This window comes from Lycorma delicatula, chromosome 8 (assembly GCF_047948215.1).
Source record: "Lycorma delicatula isolate Av1 chromosome 8, ASM4794821v1, whole genome shotgun sequence".
In the NCBI taxonomy this organism is placed as follows: domain Eukaryota; kingdom Metazoa; phylum Arthropoda; class Insecta; order Hemiptera; family Fulgoridae; genus Lycorma; species Lycorma delicatula.
This window is the reverse complement of record NC_134462.1, coordinates 64201743-64220961: the sequence shown is the minus strand read 5'-3', so window position 1 is coordinate 64220961 and position 19219 is coordinate 64201743. Positions and strand designations below refer to the sequence as shown.

At 29.9% G+C, this 19219-nt stretch overlaps 1 protein-coding gene across 5 annotated transcripts in view; it reads right to left on the bottom strand.

Moving 5' to 3' along the window:
- Positions 1 to 968: 968 nt before the first annotated feature.
- Ada3 (transcriptional adaptor 3) overlaps positions 969 to 19219 on the bottom strand; it is a 40777-nt gene continuing 22526 nt past the window's right edge. For 4 of the 5 annotated variants that reach the window (XM_075374283.1, XM_075374282.1, XM_075374280.1 and 1 more), the window contains exons 8-11: positions 17659 to 17760; positions 10428 to 10549; positions 7141 to 7302; positions 969 to 2825 (exon numbers count right to left, since the gene is read on the bottom strand). In XM_075374283.1, the coding sequence (XP_075230398.1) occupies positions 2676 to 2825; positions 7141 to 7302; positions 10428 to 10549; positions 17659 to 17760 (536 nt within the window). In that variant the 3' untranslated portion in view covers positions 969 to 2675. The remainder of the gene's footprint in view (positions 2826 to 7140; positions 7303 to 10427; positions 10550 to 17658; positions 17761 to 19219) is intronic. The other variant, XM_075374284.1, reaches the window with a different exon arrangement.

The following is a 19219-nucleotide window of genomic DNA, read 5'->3' as shown; positions in this document are numbered from 1 at the left end:
GTACAGAGGCCAGAATAGGGGGAAAATTCCTAGATGGGGCAGTTGTCATTTTAACAATTTTTAGGATGTAAATTGTCTGATTATGGCCTGAATTCTAAGCCTTTCTTGTTGTAAGCCTGAAATACTGTATGGCTAAAGGGAATGGAAAACCAGCCGGTGTTTTTCAAAGAATGTTTTCTTCATTCCTCCTCATAGTAAAATGCAAACAAGAATTTTTTGAGTAAAATATTCCAGAGGTAAGATAATCAGCCAGTTGGATCTCTGAATAGGACCACTCAAGAGGTAACCAAAAGAATATAAGTAAATTAATGATTTACCAAACGTTTAACTATTTATTTCCTTCAACACACATAACACTTCAAGCATATGTTCTACAGATATAGGCAGAAAGTTATCATAGGAGGATAAAGAATAATTAAGATTTTCTCCCATTTTAAGTGGCACGAATGTAGTATAGTCACGTGTAACAAACATATATGTGTCTAGACAAAAACAGGATAAAACGGATTCAGGTATATCAATAAATGAACTAAAAATTAATAAAATATTTTCAAACTTTCTTCCATTCTAAATGCTCAGAGAAAATTTAATTACTTCTACACAAAAGCCAATTTCCATGGTGGAGTGGTAGCATCTCAGCCTTTCAGCCAGGGGTCCTGAGTTTGAATCACAGTCAGACTGGTCATTTTTCAAATGCAACAAAATGTCATATTCACGCATACATGTTTCTCTAATATTAATTCAGTAAGTAAAAAAGAACAGCTGACAGACTGGTTTACAGTTTAAATAGTCTGAATAAACCCAAATTTGATTGACAACAAAAATCTTCAAATTTCAAAATCATTATCAATATGATAATGATAGTTAACATGATGTAAAATTCATCTTTTTGCTATCTTCCAAACCCATACTTCCAAAGTTTTAAAAAACATTTGGTTTAGGAAATAATGAAAGAAATAAAGTTTATTTACAAAATATCTATTTTATTTTCTTACACATATACTATAATAACAATAATAATAAATAAAAATTGAAAAGGCAATAATACAAAATACAATATTAAATAAATGACTTAAGTGATGTTTACAGAAATATAAATATGAATATATAAATTATATAAGAGGAAACCACTGTTAATAATTAATAATATAATAAAATTTGGTTCAACAATAATGCATACTGTACAAAACTATCCTTTCTTCCTTGAATTTTTTTGTCATTAGCATGAAAATTTAAAGGAAAACTCAATATTCTTGTATAATTTTAGTAAGCTATAGGGATGTATTTTTCTAATTTGGCTTTGGCTGTTAGCTTTATCTTGAAATACATCCTTTTATATATTTGAAAGTTAATCCTTTGAAAGATTCCAGGTATCAAAGAACAGTCGGGTTCTAAGGGACAAAATTTATTATTACCAGGAATTCACTTTTATATAGATCTGTAAAAGGTGGTAAATAATCAGCTTTTTATGCAAATGGTACTTCGAACCATTAATAAATATTGTGATTTAGAATTTATGTACAAGAAATAATTACATATTATAACATAGGAATACAAAATATTATTGGTTGATTATATTTTAAATGGTTTTTTGCATTTAAAATTTTTTTTTTAAATTCTTCAATGAAAATACTCTACTTTCAGGATTACTGTAAAATAAACAGTCAATGTTCTAATGAATAAATATATAAATACATGGTAACCCACTATATTATTGATCTGTAACCAATATACACAGCCATAAAACTGTTTTTGTGTGCTTCGCAAAAATTCTTAATAATATTGGAAAATTAATAAAATTGAAAACTTTATTACTTAAGCAGTCATAAAGGAAAATTTCATAATATTAAATACGTGTGAGTAGGACTAGTTATTATTATTACCATACCAATCTTTAGTGTAATTATAATGAATTTAATTAACAAGTAAAAACACTTCAAAATGTATAATTCTGGAATAATATTACACATTCATTTACATAAACTATACACAAATATAATATTAATAAAAATAAATATTAATAAAGTAGTTTTATTAAAAGTTAAATATTAAGAAAAAGGCATTATACAATAGTTATGAAAGTGGTAAATTAAATGAAGAATCAAGATATATTTTTACAAAGTATCCTTAACAACTAAGCAGACTTTGAAGTCTTTACATATTTTTTATATCAGTAAAATATTTGTATTCAGTAGAATTTGAATCAAACAGGATAAAAAAAATTATGCAGGTAACTGTAAATTTAACTTATAACATTAGCAAGTACATTATCTCATAATTGTTAAATCATGACAACTAAAATAAGTAATATATAAGCACGAAGACAAATGTATAAAAAAGAAAGCTGAATTTATAATTAAAAAGGGTCAATTAAATAATAACAGTTTTTTAATTTAAACTGAAAAAATCTCTTAGCTGAAATTACACTTTTAAAACAAAAAAAATTATCATTTAATCCATCTTCATTACTTTAAATTCATTTACATTAAACTTAAATGTAAAAAAAAATTATTCAATTTTTTTTACATTTTATTTCAGTTTTTGATTCTGTTAAAATTAGAAAAATAAATATAAATTAAATACAAAAAGGTAAATAAAATGTGATAAGAATCATCATTTTATTTTTAATTAAAAATAAAATAAAACATAAATCATTTTGACAAAGCATTAAAACATTATGTTAACAGACCGGATGGTAAGCTTTCAAAATGTTTTTGCCATGTTTCTCTATCTTTTAATACTTTCCAAGCTTGTTCACGTTCTTTCTTTGTTACTTGTTTCTTTTTAAGTTTAGCTGCAGCCATACGTCGATAAATTTCAACAATCTAAAAACGATAAGTAAAAAAAGTATTAGAAATAAATTTTAAACTACATATTTAATAAATTAACAAATATTTTATCAGGAATAGTATATAATTTATACATTAAAGTTAGGAACTGGAAGGTGTGCTGCTGTATAAATGATAAAAAAATTGCTTTAGCATTTACCTGGAAGGATCAAGAAAACCTTCATCAGACCAGAATCACAAAATTAGTAAATCAAAGAGAAAATGTTCAAGTCACACTAATAAATAAATAATAAGTATATGAAATAATACTGAATCTATTATTTCATGTAAGTTAATTATGTCCATGCTTGGAATTTTTCACATTACAAAATTGCCATATATTCCCAACAAACTTTAAGTGTGTAATGAACTAAACATAAAAAAATAATATTTTTTTGTAATAAATCAAAAAAATGTTTACATGGTTAGGTAATATGTCAAAATGGAAGCAGAAGCATTATGTCCTTTCCTGATGTGGATATATGATATTGTATAACGTAGAACTAGTAATATCATCTGGTTTGGTAGGAGTACATATTTTACCTTTTTAAGGATTTTTTTATGAATTTTCTTTGAGTAAAAATAATAATAAATATATGACAAGTATCCCTTTATAAAGATACACAAATTTCATTTTTTTCTATTTTGTAAGTTTTTCATGATTATGAAACACAATAGGAAGGAAAATATTATAGTGATTACAAAAATTCACATTCTGAATTTATTTTTAAAAAATATATATATACAGCATGGCAAGTGGGTTTCTCAGTAAAAGAAAAATTTATTATTAAAAGATACATTTTTAGTATAGGTAGCATAATCTTAAACCCACCTCATAAATATTTCTTACCATGAACAAAATTTAAGTTATAACTTTTTAATATTACTTGAAAAAAAAAAATTAATACAAATTTTTTAATAAATATAAAATTCTAAAAGGTTATTTAGAATATTTAAGTATATTATTGGTCCCAACATTATAAAAAAAAGATGTTTCTGCATAATTATGTTAAACATAATTTCTACTACCTAACTCTTGTTTATTAAGAACACTTTTTCAAAATTTTTGTTTCCAATAAACTAATTCTTTGATCAACTATCAAAAAATTACAGCCGATTTCTCTGGATTTTTATAATTAAAATGTATCAAATGCTTCTTCAGAATAAAGGAGGTATCTTTATTTTAGTATTAACCAATCTTCCATCATCAACTTGTTCTATGTATTATTTGAATAAAGTATTTACTCAATTTAATTGTAATACATTGAATATATATTTGTGCTTTTCAAAACCTTAATATACAAATTTTAAACTATTCTCAACGTATCATGATCAAGAAATTTTAAGAAAGGAGTAAGAATGTAACACTAATCATCACTGATTGTTTTAAGTTTAATTTTATTGCATAAAACAATCATGTTGCTAAAGAATGTATATTCTAATTAGCAATATATTTGCAATGTTTTACATTGTCCTCTTTTTAAAGGATGTCTAGAACAAATTTTAAATTACTTTACGAATTTTTGTGAAACAGTCATTTTTTTCAATTAATTCACCAAATAAGCTAAAGCTTGTGCAATGAATATGTATAATATTTGTATTGTATGAAAAATGTCAAGCTAAATCAAGATTCAAACCCTGATCCTTTTGAATGAGAGGAAAGATGCTGCCATAGAGTTTGATGATAAATATTTATTTATCTTATAATGATTAATTTTTACTTTTTTGCATGTTAAATGACATAAATTTTCTTGAACACTGATGAAGTTACTTTCAGAGAATACTTACGTATTCTCTATGATAAAACTATTCCCTCTCACCAAATTTCATAGCAGATGAAATTGTTCAATTGTGCTACAAATTGACAATATGTACCAATTAATTTTGATAATGCTCACAACATTGTAAAAATCATTAAACATTTCAGTGCGATTTTTATAATGTTATGAGCATTATTGAAATCAATTGATACATACTTATTATATATATTTACAGAGTAATTTCAAATTGCACAGTAATCTCTCAGGAGATTATTCTATAGCCAAAAATAAGAAAGAAAAGTTCATATAAACATAGATTAGAAAACAGTTTGTTAGGTAGTGTCAGCTCACAAAACATTTATCCCTGCTTTCTAATCCTTCTGTGAAATTAAATCATACCAAAATTCTTGGAGTTATAAATCGAAGGGTAAAAATTTCATGCTTCCTTATGGTTTTAAGAAGAATGGAGTAAAACACGTTTTTAGGTTTGGAATAAAATAACTTTTTTAATTTACCAACGACAAATAAACATTTCTAGTTAGTAAAATTTGTAATATGGATAAAATCAAAACTTAAGCAAACAACAATTGTTAACGTCTATAACAGACGGAGCATATAGGGAAGTTAAGGAGAATTTTGTGATACATAAATTAAAATTTAATAATGTGTTAAATAAAAATGGTATAATGATTTATAATACAAAAGAAAAGGTTGATAGGTGGATGGAATGTATTGAGTAGTTAGTTATGTGGAGGAAATGAATTAGAAGCTGGTGTTACACAGGAAGAAGAGGAAGTCAAATAGGATGAAAAGGGAGAAACAATGCTGAGATCTGAATTTACTAGAGCATTCATTAAAAGGTTTTGAATGGCAGAAAGGCTACTGGAAGAGACAGGATACCTGCAGAATTACTGCGCAGTGCATGTGAGGATGCGATAGATAGACTAAAGAAACTGGGTGTGTAATATTTACGTAAAAGGGGAAGTTCCGTCAGACTTCAAAAAGAATGTTATTGTCATGATAACAAAGAAAGCAGGAGCAGAAAAATGTGAAGAATACAGAACAATCAGTTTAATTACTCATGCATCAAATATCAACTAGAATTCTGTACAGAAGAATTGAGAGGGGAATGGAAGAAGTGTTAGGAGAAGACCAATTTGGTTTCAGGAAAAGTATAGGGACAAGGGAAGCAACTTTAGGCCTCAGATTAATAGTAGAAGGAAGATTAAAGAAAAACAAACCAATATACTTGGCGTTTATAGACCTAGAAAAGGCATTCGATAACGTAGACAGGAATAAAATATTCAGCATTTTAAAAAATTTAGGGTTCAAGTATAGAGATAGAAAAACAATTGCTAACATTTACAGGATCCAAATTGCAACAGTAATAATCGAAGAACATAAGAAAGAAGCCATAATAAAAAAAGGAGTCTGACAAGGATGTTCCCTACCCGCGTTACTTTTTAATCTTTACATAGAATTACAGTTAATGATGTTAAAGAACAACTTAGATCTGGAGTAAGAGTGCAAGGTGAAAAGATAAAGATGCTGATTTGCTGATGATTAGTAATTCTAGCCGAGAGTAAAAAAGATTTAAAAGAAACAATAAATGGCATGGAAGAAGTCCTATGCATGAAGTACCACATGAAAATAAACAAGAACAAAATTAAAGTAATGAAATGTAGTAGATATAATGTAGATGGACCACTGAATATAAAAATAGAAGGAGAAAAGATTATGGAGGTTGAAGAATTTTGTTATATGGTAACTTAAGATGGACGAAGCAGGAGTGATATAAAATGCCGAATAACACAGATAAAATATGAGCTTTCAGTTAGAAATATAATTTACTTACATCAAAAATTAATTTAAACATTTTTGAAAGTATATGTTTGAAGAGTATATGGAAGTGAAACTCGGATGATCAGAGTACCTGAGAAGAAAAGATTAGAAGCTTTTGAAATGTGGTGTTATAGGAGAATGTTAAAAATCAGATGGGTGGATAAAGTGACAAATGAAGAGGTGTTGCGCCAAATTGATGAAGAAAGAAGCATTTGGAAAAATATAGTTAAAAGAAGAGACAACTTGTGGGAGACACCCTGGAATAGGGGCTTTGATATTGAAAGGACAGGTAGATGGGAAAAATTGTGCAGGCAGGCAACGTTTGGAACATGTAAAACAAATTGTTTCGGATGTAGGATGTAGGGGGTATACTAAAATGAAATGAGTAGGACTAGATACAGAATCTTGGAGAGCTGCATCAAGCTGGTCAAATGACTGAAGACAAAAAAAAATTCTATACTAGGTGGTTTAATTAATAGAATTTAATATATACTGGAATTCAGCAGTAAAAGAGTAAATATTTACAATTTTATTTAATTTTAAAAATCTATGACTAAGGACATTTAAAAAACCCAATTTTACGTCGTTCTGATCAGGTACTCAAATCTAAATGCAAATGAATGGGACAATTCACTTAACCTCAACTAAAAAGCAAATATAGACTAAAACTTTCACATTTAAACTTTTTCTTTTAACAAAACAATACTTACTTCAGCATCGGTCTGTCTAAGTTTTTTCCTGACTTGATTTCTGGCCACTTCAGCTTGAGCTAATTTTAATACATGCTTTAACTGTCCAATATTATGAAGAGCACAATTTCTTAGTTCTTCTTGGCATTTTTTAATCTCCTTTAAGATTTCATCATTTTCTTCCTAAAAAAAAATCCTGTTCATTACACATGAATAAGAAAATAACATAACAAAGGAAAGATTGTACAGCACAAATATGTGTAACTGTAGACTGTTTAAAGGAACTATTTTTCATATCTTTAATATTAATATTTCCTTGGATTATTGGTAGGGTTTTTTGTAGACACATACCTACTTATCTGATAAAAAAAAGATAATCACAAAATTATATGGCATAAAATTCATATTTAGATAAAAGGGAGTTATTTTTATCTTGCTTCTTGAGCACCCTTATTTTTATACTGTCAGAATGGATACACTACTTCTGATCTATTTCATTTGAGATATCGCAATATGGATTTATTTATGAATAATCAACAAGAATATGAATTATATTTTCATTTCATAATTATATAAACTAACAGTAATACTCTAAGGATCACATATTATAGCTTTTTTCATTAGGCCAGTCTTCATACATTTTACTGAACTCAAGGAATAGGTAAGTTACGCTAGTGTTGACCTCATATCCAGGGCTGGCTTAAGATTTCCACACATTTCAGGAAATAATCTAAAAAACAGGACCCAATCAAAATTCTTAAAACCTCTGCTACAGTTACTATTTATATAAACTGAGATTTAAAAAAAAATGTTTAAAGACAAAGCCAAGTTATTAGAAAAGATCCATATCATTCAATCATGGAGAGACAAGAAAACATTATGTACAACATCAAACACCAAAATTAATAACTTAAATGTGCCTGCTAGAAATACTTCTGATAGAAATTTAAGTAGAAATAAGATCTTTCTCATAGAATAGTTTATTTCTAAGGGCCTGCCCTGCCTCTATCTAGGATATTTCAATATGGTTTTATTTCTAGAAATAAGAATTAATATGTCCCATTTTATACTCTTACGTTTATAAATAATAAAAAATATTATACATTTACTTAGTTGTTAATGTTGCCTTTGTTTATGATTATAATTAAAACTTTTACTGACAAAAACTATTGAAAGAATACTCTTATCTCCTACAGGTTTTTTCTAACTAAAGGAAAAAGAAAATAAACTGACTTTCTACCTAGAATAATAGACAATAATGTTACTACTTGCTTTCAGTTTTTATTTAACTTAAACTAAACCGGTGTAAAAAAAAAGCACAAACCTCTTCAGTTATTAAAAAATAAATGTTAAAATATTTCAAAATAGTAACTATTAAAACTGATTAGTCACCTGATTTTCAACAAGCATGATAAAATTCTATGCTTCCTTTCTTCACAAAAAAAAAGAAGAAAAACTTCTGAGTAACATAACTTTCTCAGTATGGTTCATTATATTTAACAGTATAAAATTTCATACTTTCAATGGTTTGACTTGAGTCGATTGATGTAATCTCTCATAAGCACTTAATACAACTTTAGTCATGGCCATGCTATAATATATAGTTAGGAGAGTTAACACTACTTAAGTATCTGACATATGCTAGCACCTTGTCAAATATAACACTTCCAAACGTTCAGCTAGTCATATTGCTTTTGTTTGTTTAAATTCTTACAGTAAGTAAAATTTTTTTTTTGGGATATGATAAACATTTTAAGTTACATTAATGTAATTTTTCTACACAGTAAAGATGACTAATTTTTATATGCTTTTATTTGTTTTCATTTGAGTACTAAAGGTTTAAATAACAATTTTTTGTTTCCTTTTTAATAATTAACTCTACTTATTTTGTTCTGCTTAACATAATTTAAAAGCGAAAATTATTAAAAAAAAAATTTGTAAAAGATTCACTGTAGCTGCATGTTTGAAAGTCAATTTAAAAATACTTTTAGAGGAAATTTCTTATTAACTTTTCTTTTCACAAAACTATACAATACTTGGCTAAAATAAATACAGATACATGTTCATAATATTTATTAAAAAAAAATTAGTGTAATGAAACACTTTGTAGGGGCGATCATGTAATCAGCAGGCGAAAGAGTAAAAAATTAATAAGCAATGGAAGAATTAAATGATAATATTCATATCAATTAAAGAATAGAGAAACTCAGTACCAAATTAACAAACTAGGAAATAAAAATTAATCCAAAACTTAAAAAGTAATAGGTAGTAATGAATGTAACCAACAATGGACAAACAAGCAATGCAGCATAGTGTGCAGCCAAAATGGTGGAAATAATGAGGTGTTAACTCTTGTAAAAATATCTGCTTATTCCTGCCTACAATGTAATTTTAATAAAAAAAGATTATTACCTCTAATCTATTGCAATAAAATATAAGTATATTATCTATTTAAAGAAATAATATTTTTTTTTTTTTTTTATTTAACAGAAATTGCGAAAATCAGGACATTATGTGTCAGTAAATAAAATACTCTGTTAAATTAATATTAAGTGTTAAGCTAACAAGTTTTTCCCTAATCCACTTTTCAAAGTTTGCCAAACTCATCTAACCTGGTACATTTCTAACCTTAAATAACAATGGAGCAATCTTCACAGCCCACATGAATAGATATCGGTGAACTAGTCAGACTGAAATTCAGTACCTTTAATCTATTAAAAGTGTTTCATGTTCACCCAAATTTATCAATGCAAAGTATTGGCTGTCGTTCATTTCTGGATCAATTTATCATACTTAAATTATTAGACCATCAATCAATTTTTATGGCTGTGGCTGTTGCAGTAAAATCTTCAGTGATTTTTTCGTTTACTCCATTTACTTCAGAGCACACATTAAGGATCGTGCTCCCCAATGGGAAATCTGTTCATGAACAGATATAATAGTTTCTAGCAAGTTTTCATCTTTTTCCTCAATTATGCAAAAATTATGAATTAACTATATTACTTCATATCTATCAAACAAATCAAAAGTTACATTTCTGTTAAGTGAAAATGGATAATGTTTAACTGCCATAAGAAATGTGTCCCAGCATTTTTAATCTGTTTATCTACCTGAGAAACAGTTTGTTCAGAGATGCCAATTACTTTCATTAATATTTCAAGTTTTCATCTTCCTTCTAAATTAAATTATAACAATTTTTCTACCCTCTTTGTTTCTTTTTTATATAAAAAAAAAACACAATTGATCTTTAGCATAACTGATGAAAATAGTGAAGACATTACCTGCGTCTTTCTTTAGCTTATAAGTACCTGAGGCTGCTGGGAGTCAAGGAAACCAGCTGCTTCCAATCCTCTTCGTATTCTTCTTTCGAAACAAACAGATGTATGATATAGAGGTAATTTCTTGACATAATTAGGTACTGCATTCTCACCTAAAATGTATATAGTTAAAAACAGATTTAAAAAATATTTTTACCATTGGTTTTTACTAAATATTCAAAATATCAAAACAACCAACATCTTTTTCTCTTTCAAAAAGATCATTTGTCAATTTATCAAGTTCAACCCTTATATGACTGTTTATACTTTCTTTCTTTTTCCTGTTTATCCTCCGGTAACTACCGTTTAGATAATTCTTCAGAGGATGAATGAGGATGATATGTATGAGTGTGAATGAAGTGTAGTCTTGTACATTCTCAGTTCGACCATACCTGAGATGTGTGGTTAATTGAAACCCAACCACCAAAGAACACCGGTATCCATGATCTAGTATTCAAGTCCGTGTAAAAATAGCTGGCTTTACTAGGACTTGAACGCTGGAACTCTCGACTTCCAAATCTGCTGATTATTGGGAAGATGCGTTCACCACTGGACCAACCCGGTGGGGTATGACTGTTTATACTGAGATCCTCCATTCACACTGGCTGTTTTTTCTGCCAAGTAAATACGAGACAGACTTCTTTACATATTTTCCTACAATACAAATTTTAATTCAAAAAATTTGAAAGAATTCAGCATTAATGATGGTTAGATAATAAAGTATAAAAAAAATACTGAAACAGTTCATTGATTTTTAGCCACAAATTGATATAACGGTTATAAGGTTTTTGTGTATTTTTCATGTTTTTACAAAAACTTTCTTCTGGTGTAATGTATATACTTGTCATACAGAATTTTTTCTTCACATAATATTCATTTACAGAAGTAAACAAGTGTTCTAGACCACATTTAATGATTAAGTATATGCATGTAAAATGTACAGTATGTAATTACATATGTACTAAACAAATTTACTTGCACAGTATACTTTTTTACATTATGTACCAGAAAAACCATAGACATGTCTGTAAGATTATGTCTGTAAGACATGCTACAGTATTATCAAAGTGAGTGTGTATATATATATATATATATATATATATATATATATATATATATATATATATATATATATGTGTGTGTGTGTGTGTGTGTGTGTGTGTGTGTGTGTGTGTGTGTGTGTGTGTGTCTACGAAATGCACTATTATTATCTATTTTGCATTATTACTTCCCAGAAGAAATATATTCTAACAAAAAAATAAAAATAAATAAATAATAAAAAATAAAAACTTATAGCTAAACTACCATTAAAACTCACTTAAAACTAATATCAAGTCGGAATCTTAAAAATAAGATATATTTATTTGAAAGAAAAGCAAACAAAAAATATAAAATTTAAATAAACTCAAATAAAATTTAACTAAGTCTGAAAAGAGTAAAATTGTTTTTGGATAACAAAACAATTACCAAAAACTAAGATAAAAACCATAACAATTATAAGATTACAACTACACTAAAAAAAAGGTCAGAACCTTAACAAAATTTGAATCAAAAATTATTGTTGATTTCATATGGCAAAACAATATTAAAGTCTATGAAACATACTGATACTTCAGAGAAATAACAATACCTGGTCTAAAACCTCCTTATCATTGTTCAAGATATAGCAAATGTTTCTTGGTAATTTAAATTTACAATGGAAGGCTGCATTACATATGCAATCCACAAGGATAGGAAGCACAGTAAAGCAGCAGTTACATCATACACAGAGGAGTGTGCTTTCTGAAGATGTCAGATACTTGAGAGCAGCTCTGGTAGAATCTAACTGCAAATGGCAGGTGACCACTTCCTCTCAGTGAATTTGTCTATATGAAGAGTTCCATAGCAGCACAGTATTCTTGATGTGTCATAATCAACCTATTGTAGCAATCAAGTCACCTTGCCATTTTGATCAAAGAATGTGTTTTACAAAATTAATAAAGTCAGCAATAGTAATGGTGAAAGAGATGGTTGACTACATTGTCTTTAGCATCAGAATGTGCACATTCATTACCCAGAATTCCAGAGTGGCTAGGGATCCAGTAGAAACTAACTTGTGTGTTGCGATGGTTCAATCCAGCGACTGTATTATAGATTTCACTGATGATAAAATGTCTAGAATACAAATCTTCTAAAGCTTGAAGTGCACTACATGAGTTGCTGCAAATAAGGACAGGATGGTACTTTGGGTTAATGATATTCAAAGCTTTATTGATGGTGTACAGTTCAGCAGTGAAGATACTTGTGATACTAGGCAGATGGAAGATATAGGTTCTGTCAATAACTACAAATGCGCCTCCAACTTATTATTGTTATTAACTTGTTATTCTATTTCCTATCTATATATACTATTGCGTCTGGGTTTGTCTTCAAGAGAAATTCATAAAACATTTGCTGAAAGATGATAGGAGTTGTTTCAAGACTTTTTTATTACATATATTTATTAAAATTTAAATTTATGGGGTCAAGTCTCCATGGAGAACATGGATAGGTTGGGAAAAATAGGAGTATCAAAATTTAAAAGGTATAGTAAACGCTGAGTATGAACACCCATTGGTGCTGTATAATGAGGCTGGTCTTCATACTGTTATAAATGAGAGTTTGTGAGGACTGCTTTAAAAAGCAAGTGATTTGGCTGTCCTTTAAAACAAGCATTGTAGGATGTTAGCAGATGGTCCAGTCTATCCCAAAGTAATGGCTCACTGCAATCAACACATATGCTTGCAACAGGGCTTGATTTAAAAGTACCTGTAGCAAAAGTACCTGAAGAAAAGTGTGATGTACAGTATCCAGCATCTTAAACACAATGACATGCTGAAGAGTAGGCAATACAACCGTAATCCAAACAGGACAGAACTAAAAATATAAAAAATATTAAAACTAATGAAATATTAAAAATCGAACATAGATGATCGACTGGCTACCCAATTGGTGTTGCTAAGGTCTCACAACATATCTCGAATTTTGAAACATTTCGTTTTTAATTGTTTCATGTGTCTGACTCTTATAAGATGATTATCAAAAAGTAAATCAAAAAACATAACATCAGAAGAGACAGTAATTGACTCTGTGAGAAAGACATGTGGAATAAAAGGGTCTCGTAGAAAAGACTACACATTTAGTTTTCTCAGGTGAGATAAACAAGCCACTAAAGCTTGGTGAAGGTGAAACTTGGTTACCTTGGACCAAACATCAAGGTGAGATGTAATATTCCTTAGTTAATATTATACATGAGTATATATGTAGCAAAATCAACAACAAATAAGGAACATGAAACATGTGGCTGCACACTTTTAGTAATACTGTTGATGGCTATAGCAAACAAGGTGGCACTTAATACACTTCCTGAGGCACTCCATTCTCCAAGGTGACAATACTCGATACAGAATCTTGAACACCAACAAGGAAAGTTCTGTAATTTAAGAAATCAATAATAACGCCAAGCATATTGCTCATGACTTCCCATTCTATAAGGGTGTTTAGGCTACCATGTTGTCACACCGTGTCTTACACCTTCCTGATGTCAAAGAAGATAACAAGACAAGACAATGATGGAGCAAAAAATCGTTTTGGATAGCTATTACCAGAAGGTCAATGGAAAATCATCCTTGGTGGAAACCACACTGTTCTGGAAATATAAGAGCATGTTTCTCTAAATACAATCTAATCCTGCGGTTCACCATTCTCTCCATCAACTTGCAAAAACGTGCTTGTCAAAAGGTTAGGGTGGTAGTCTGAGGTGTATGGTTTAAGTACTGGTACAACAATGGCTTCTGATCAGACAGATGGGAAGACTTGCGCAGAGAACAACACATTATAAATACGCAAAAAGTGTGTCGAAAATAAATTGGTGTATGCTGAATTGGGAAGGTTTGAGAGTATACTGAGACAAATGTTGTCAGGTCCAGGAGAAGTGTCATGTGAGTTTTTTTAGTGAATGTATACAACTTATCGAATGTAAAGGAAGCATTTAATTCATAGACTGAATCACCAATGTTTAACAGTACTATTTTCATCTGTATCTTATATCTTTGAAATTTTTTAGTATATGAGAAACACTGAACAAAAACAACCTGCCAAATTAGTTGCGATTGCAGAAGTTCTCCATTGTGAGAAGTCCAAGAATAGATTGTTTCTGTGATCTGCAAATTGCACGAAGCTTCTGCCACTCAGTAGATGTTAAAGTAGTGTACGAGATGGTGTCTAAGTAATTCATCTAAAACTCTCCTAGCGTCTATGAATATCTGATGACATATTGCTCTAGCCTTATGGCACAAATTCAGGTGTTCATTTGTAGGTCAGCAGTTAAAATTATGCAGTACGTGCCATAATTTACTAATGCATTTTGGCAATCATCATCCACCAAGGAATTGAGGGATATCTAGAGTTTCCAAATGTTTGTGGAATGTATCTACTAGCAGTCTCAAGTACCAGAGAGTTAAAAGAGGTAAGTTGATCAAGGGTGTCAACACTATTGTCAAAGTGTGATAGGAAGGCTTTATAGTAACCGTTCTAATTTGCTCTTTCAACAATCCATCTCCAAGGCCTTTTGTTCATCACCAAAAGCAATAACAATTGGCCTGTGATCACTGCTGTAAAAGTCATCACAAACAGACCAACTAAGATTAGGAGTAAACTCAGTGAGAATAAGGAGAAGTTGATGTTGGATAATGTACCAGACAAGGATGACATAAACGTGCATGATCCATCATTCAGCAGTTAGAGGTCCAAGTCTTACCTTACTCAGTAAGATAAGATATATTTCCTCAAGGGGAACATACTGTTGAGCCCAATGAAATAAGGTGTGTGCATTAAAGTCTCCTACTATTAATGACAGAGATGGAATTTGGGAAAGGAGATTTTGTATATTTAGAGTATCAAATTTAGAGTTCGGTGAGAGATATAGATTGCAGATATGCAATTTGAAAGTGATAAAGATTTTTATGACAACAGCAGGGATGAGGGTAGCTTGCAGCTGACACCCTGTCCCACAAGATAGCAACCCCACCACTTTCACTGCTATCTATGAGACAGTCATACCTTTCAGAGAAATAGCGCCTGAGTGTAACTGCATCTTGCTGCAGGAGGTGCATTTCTTGGAAGCACATTATTAAAGGATCTTGTGTGTGCATTAATATTCTAACATCTTCAATGCGAAACTGAAGACCTTGAATGGTCCACTGAGTAATGTTCATAAATGAAGGTAACTATAGATATAGAATTACAGATATATATCAAATTAATTACATGGTGATCTGGTTTTTCTTTTTAGAATTTTTAATTTTAATAAACTCTTTTGCCCTGGGGTCAGGTGGATTCTCAACCATATCCTCCAATATTTGAGGTGATGGAGAGGGTTTTTGAAAAATGGGAAGTCTCAGATGATAATCCAGAAGGGGTGTTTGTGTGGGGTCCTTTAAGAGGGAGCTTATTAGACGGCTTACTGCCAACTGTATTTACTCCTGCCCATGACAGCAAAACTTTGGGGGCAGGGGCTTTCAGAGGGATCCCACTAACGTTGATTTCACTAGCTGCAAATACTTCTTGTTCATCTTAGTTAGCACAGAAATAGTGGCTATGAGGGAAGTAACTTGATAACATATGAACAAGCTGTTTTAACTCATTGCAGGTTCCACACTGTTTATTATTCATATCTGCAGGGCTTGTCTTGATGCAGTGGTAGCAAAAGAGATGTCTGGTTTAACCAGGTTCCAGAAGTTCAGGGTCTTTTTATATCCTTTTTTGTGCAGCTGGAAACGATAGCTTCTGCATGCATCTCGTGAATGAGCTGAATGTGATCCACCACAGTCAGCACATTTTTCTTTCTCTTGACAGTTAATATTGTTGACCTTCTTTAGCGCCTACTATAGTTTTCAAGCAAGATGTAGTGTTGCCACCATACCCTTGACACTGGAAACATCATCATGTTAGGAATGGTCGTACTCAAATAAACAAGTAACCTCCTAACTGGAGCTATTTTCTCCAGTTGTTAAACGTTACTATAAGAGAGGGAGTAGGTTTCTCCATTCCGCTGATGTTTCATAATTTGTCTAATCTCTACAACACCTTGGGGACAAAGCTCATTGGCAATCTCACTGACAGGATGTTCAAAAGATCCTAGCAAAAGATTACTCCTCATCTGGAATTCAAGGATTTGTGGCATATTGCTTTTATATGTTGATATCCTATTGGTGAAAAGCCAAGAGTGATCAACTCTGTCACTAAACATCTCAACCAGTATCAATCCATCTCTCAATTTCCTGACTTTTTTGGTGAACCAATTGAACCTGTTATTACTTTATTTATCAGGAAAGGTGAGACCTTTTGAAGGGAGGTCTCTTCCTAATTTTTTTGAAGAACTGCAAATTGGACGTTTTTATACTATGGATGGGATATGTCACCATTTGACATATAAAATCTCTCTGAAACTATTATCTTCGATAGAGTACTTATCCTCATCAGTCAATGCTGAGTAAGGTCTTTTCACATGACATCAGGTAGTGGTTTTTCAGATGGTTGGAGTAACCATCATAGGATTTTATCAGGACTAATAATTTTGGTCCCATGAGTACCAGGGAAATATAGGACTACCTATGCACAGCCCACACGTACAGAGACTAGAACTAACTGAGTTTACCTAGGTGCCCAGAGGATATAGTTTGATACTCACTATGCAGAACCATCCACCCTTTGGCACGATAGTTTACACCTAGGGTTAAATTTGTTTCGTAAGGTATTGCAACACCACCGAGTATAAGTGTAAGTAGAGACAGTATAAGATGTTATGTTGCTGGGTAAGAGTATATGTTGTTGTAATCTGCATAGTGTTTGTGGTGTGGTTTACTTGTATGGTATAAAAAATTATGCAGCTCAGTGTGTAAAACACACTGAAAGAAAAACTTCATAGGCTAGGGCAGTAGGGAAGCCAACCCCCAAAGTTTTAAAGAGCAAGACATCGCAAGTCAGCGATGATGGAAATTAAAAAAAGGCAAGATATTTAAATGTGCTAGAAAATACACAATCAGCTTAATTTAATTAAGCTGATTGTGTATTTATAATGAAGGGAACTTTAAAATTCTAAATCAATGAAAAGCGTATAAATCTTATTAATTTTCTTGGAATAAAGGTTAACACAAACATAAATCAAGAGTGATTATTAAATACAATAAAATAAAATACTAACCACCTTTACTATCAACAACAGTAGCATTTGATGAACTATCTAATTTTTGCCTTTTAGCTGGATTTTCATCTTGATCAGGTACAACTGAACTTTGTTTTTCAACTGTTAAAAAAAGAAATTCAATATATAATCACACAATTTGAAAGAGAACTTTAATTAAATAATAAATACGAATATCAAAAACCAAAAAGCTGGTGAAAGCATCAAAATTTAAATGTAAATTTAAACTTTTTTAAGAACACTTTAATTTTTCTACTTATGAGTTCTTACACTACAAGACACTTTTTTAATCTTTTGACATTCATAATAACATCTTCAAATGCTTTTAAGTAGGATTTTCACAGCATCTGCTACATACCCAAGAGAAGCGTTTCTCTGTTGACAAATACTGCAGCTTACTTATCATCTTCTTTTGAAATATACATACTTCTCAGAATTAAGAAAAACCTCATACAGAAATAAAAAGAGAGGGAGGAATATTTACTTTCTTGTTTTAGAATAAGTGATTACTTACTTAAATAAGAAATATTTTCTTATTTTAGAATAAATGCTTTAATTGAGTTGCAAAATTTCATAATTAATGAACTTTGGTATTGATAATAACAACCACAATGTCAAAAAAATTGCAGCCAATTATCAGAAATTTTAAAAATAAGGCTAGCATTTACACCATCATAATAAAATTTACAAAGTTATGACACTACCTAACCCTTCTTTCTGTCAGCGAATGCTTGATAATATAAAAAAACGACTACGACACATTCAGATAGCTGAGATGAGATTTCTAATTACAGTAAAAAAAATCTAACCACAAAATTGTAATACTTTCCTACCACTTTTATTTACTCTTTACATTCTTACAACTATTACATAATTATACATTAAGTTTTATTATAATTTTTTTTTCATTATATGCTTAAACAAACAAAAAAAACTATTAAAAATTCAAAAAATTGTATTTTTTATTTTTTCTGCTCCCCATCACCAAAATCGCTTTCCAAGAAAATCTGTTGATTTTTCTATGTTTATTATTTTAAATATAAGAAACTAAAAAAATTTCACTAAAAAATGTACAACCAATGTTACCTAAGATTTCTTTTTTGGGGTGGGGGTATTATTATGATGAAAGTTTTATTGTAATATTATTACCAAAATTTATTTACAAACATTTTGGAAAATTAAAAAAAAAAATTTAATTTTAAGTTTTTTGTCTAGGAAGAAAAAAGAAATTTTGGTTAAAAAATATGCAATAAATAAAAATTGCTATTTCCAATTTTTGGGCAAATATTTTTTTTAAAATGGTAAGAAGCAAGCATGCATGTACTGAGCTTAATATAAAGTGGGTTTATGTTTGCAAAATTCTGAGATAATTGACCTCCAAAAAAACCCGCACCCCATAGTGATTCTGATTCCAAAATTTGACCAACAAATTGCTCCATATACACAAGTTTCTGTACAAAACTTTATCAAAGAGTTTATCCAATTAAAAGTGTTAAGCTTCAAACACACCAATGCATCTACATACGTATGTACGAATGAAAATTACCCCTAATTTTTGTTT